The 2614-nt window shown below is 41.3% G+C and overlaps 1 protein-coding gene across 4 annotated transcripts; it reads right to left on the bottom strand.

Moving 5' to 3' along the window:
* Window positions 1-385: 385 nt before the first annotated feature.
* LOC147460542 (uncharacterized) lies at window positions 386-2380 on the bottom strand. Of its 4 annotated transcripts, none has more exons than XM_086498869.1 (6): window positions 2037-2380; window positions 1669-1839; window positions 1373-1510; window positions 1196-1246; window positions 995-1104; window positions 386-834 (listed from the first exon to the last, which is right to left on the bottom strand). In XM_086498869.1, the coding sequence occupies exons 1-5, from the start codon at window positions 2248-2250 to the stop codon at window positions 1013-1015; spliced, it is 666 nt and encodes a 221-aa protein (XP_086354995.1). In that variant the 5' UTR covers window positions 2251-2380; the 3' UTR covers window positions 386-834; window positions 995-1012. The 4 variants fall into 4 exon arrangements, with proteins under 4 accessions (XP_086354995.1, XP_086355003.1, XP_086354991.1 ...); XM_086498877.1 differs by having other exon boundaries at window positions 386-815; XM_086498865.1 differs by having other exon boundaries at window positions 386-797.
* Between the last annotated feature and the right edge of the window lie 234 nt (window positions 2381-2614).

Raw genomic sequence — 2614 nt, 5'->3', positions numbered from 1 at the left:
AACTTTCTTTGGTAATAATTTTTCTTTTCTCACCTCGGAATTTTTTAAATCTAATTTATTAAGAATTTTTCTCATTTGAGAATTATTGATTGCATCTTGGTTCGTTTGACATATGTGGATTCTCACTTGAGAAAATGATTCTCATATGCGCATTCTAATAATGGAATAAAAACATATAATCTTTCAATGATGAAGAAAAGCCTTACTTGAATTACAACATTGTTATTTTTTCTTCCTATATTTCATACCGTAGGAAAAAATGTGAGAAAAGCGCCATGTTTACAACATTGGAATGTTTGTAAAACTCCTTGTGAGCTACATGGTCTCAATCAAATCGATAATAACTACCAACGACGACATCAGAAGTAGAATCAACTTCAAAACACTTCCCACTTTGAGTTAGATTGCACTTTTATTAGTTGCTTATAACATGCCTCTCTCTGAACACAAATAACTGCCAAGCCCTGTCTTGGGTATATTCTGAAACAAAGTCTCGAGAGCATGGGAAGACATTGAAATAAGATAAACCGTCTTGTAATCTCTTCTCTCTATATTTATTCCCTTCATTCTCAGTTTCAGAGAGCCGTGACTCCCTAATTTGGATCATGCCAATTACAAACTGTTTCACAGAGACGAACTCATTAAAACTGGTTTCTCCTTCCTGCTTATCGATCTTTCAACATTATCTTTCAAATTCTGGCATTTCACACTGCTTAATGTCGTAGGTCCAGCAGATCATTCCATGCATACTCACTTCATCTAATTTTCATCAGTGGCTCTGATTTTTCATCCAAAATCTGCGATGCATAATCGAACTGATTTTTCACATTAGAGCTGGTCCCATCATGTCAACAAGCAAACGTTATCCCCTTTAAGCACCTTGTTTTGATATATGTAGTTAGTGTTTCCATAAACTCCAAATAATGAATGGTAATGTTTGCCTAACTTAAGTGTTGAGAAAACAGTTAATGAGTCACAAAAGCTCAAGTAATACCAGCGAGATCAAGCTTGCTTAATGACTTTGCAGAGCTGGACAGACTTTGCAGCTGAGGATATTTGAGTACATTTCAAAAGCCCAGCACTCTTCAGATATTCTGTAATGAGCTGGCAAAAGAGAACATGCAACAGCGGCGTTTGTATATGCAGCTTGTTCCAAAATTAGTTCGAGAATCAACAATAATCTAGAGTACACTACAGGCAAAGCCCAGCTTGCACTCCATTGCTGCCAATGCTTTCTGAGTGCGATCTGAAACAGCTCCGAACGTAACGAGTGGCATGCATCAAACACAACAAGTATTGAAAATCGACTGATCAGCTCATGATGAGAGAGAGAGAGAGAGAGAGAGAGAGAGAGAGAGAGAGAGATCCTTACATAGAACCTTAATGTTTAGAGCTAAACGTTCTTTCCGGTTGTATTTCATCCTAGTCCGTTTCTTTGAGCTTTGTGGCCACCAAAAATCAGAAGAAAACTCTAGGATTCGAATCTGAAAGGAGGCGATCCTAGGCGACACTACATGTCAAGTATCACATTTCAGACCCCATTTTAGCATAGCTAGGAGGAGTTTAGATTCTTAAATGCAGCAGAACATGGCTTTTATTGCTTTACAGGTACCGCTAATAATTTCAAACGCTGACGACATTACACAACTTCATCGAGAGAGCGCTTACAACTGTTCCAGATTTTGAAGGTGATCAGAAGAATGTATGTTGACAGGCTACTTCCAGCACTCCGAGCATGAATAATTTCTCGACCATGATCAGACTTTCTCAACAGTTCTCTGGAAACTTTGCATAACTGCCGCCTTTCGGCTACATATTCTTCGCATACATGATCAGTACCTACACCGAGTTGAATGACCTGCCCGTGAAACCTTTCCTTGCACTCATGAAGATATCTCTCTTTCTCCCAGTTAGGCGAGAGAGAGAGAGAGAGAGAGAGAGAGAGAGAGAGAGAGAGAGATGCTAAAATTATATCCGGAATGGCAAGTAATTTGCACTTGTTTAATACGCAGAAATTAGGAGTGTAATAGATGCACCTTTCGAGCAGAAACAGAAACACCTTATAATAAGGCGCTTCCAGAAACTCGGGTCGTCATTAGCACCTTTGCAGCGTTCCATACCAATTAGCAGCTGGTGAATCATGAACTTTTCCATATATGCGCCATGGAAGCTGAGCACGTGACGGCAGGCAGGAGCCAGCGTAGTGTAAATCTTTTCAATGAGCTCAAAAAGTTTGGTAGGATCGGCCATTGAGGCCAAAAGCTCCTCACATGATCTGGAACTGAGAACTACGTCATGAAGGCATGGCTGTCCACAACGTCTGCTGCATGACGATCTGAAGCTGAGGTGAACCGTGCCATCGCTGTTGCTAATAATTGGAAAAACAAAAGATGAGGGCCGACTGCATTGAATATAAGGGAGGCCGCAATGCCGATCACGAAACGGAAGAAATTAGAGGCGAAGGATCGGAGGCGTTCTAATGGAGTCTGCGTGTGCAGATGACCTTCAGGCGGAAGAAGTGGAAGGAGGTGGAGCGCTACGATGAACTGGAGGCCGACTGTGAGCATAACGGGCCGGCGTCGCTCGCCTGCAATGCTGTCTCGGCTGCTTCTAC

This window comes from Adiantum capillus-veneris, chromosome 3, assembly GCF_014529385.1.
Source record: "Adiantum capillus-veneris isolate H3 chromosome 3, ASM1452938v2, whole genome shotgun sequence".
NCBI classification, from domain to species: domain Eukaryota; kingdom Viridiplantae; phylum Streptophyta; class Polypodiopsida; order Polypodiales; family Pteridaceae; genus Adiantum; species Adiantum capillus-veneris.
Note: the sequence above shows the minus strand (reverse complement) of the source record. Positions and strands in the feature narration are given on the sequence as shown.

Excerpts from the sequence above, each read along its gene's own strand:
- LOC147460542 (XM_086498857.1), bottom strand. The coding sequence starts at position 2,250 with ATGGCCGATCCTACCAAACTTTTTGAGCTCATTGAAAAGATTTACACT. Across the intron at positions 1,511-1,668 it reads CTTCAAAATCTGGAACAGTT|TGTCGCCTAGGATCGCCTCC; the intron begins GTAAGCGCTCTC and ends CTTGACATGTAG. Across the intron at positions 1,105-1,195 it reads GTGCAAGCTGGGCTTTGCCT|CTCATTACAGAATATCTGAA; the intron begins GTAGTGTACTCT and ends CTCTTTTGCCAG.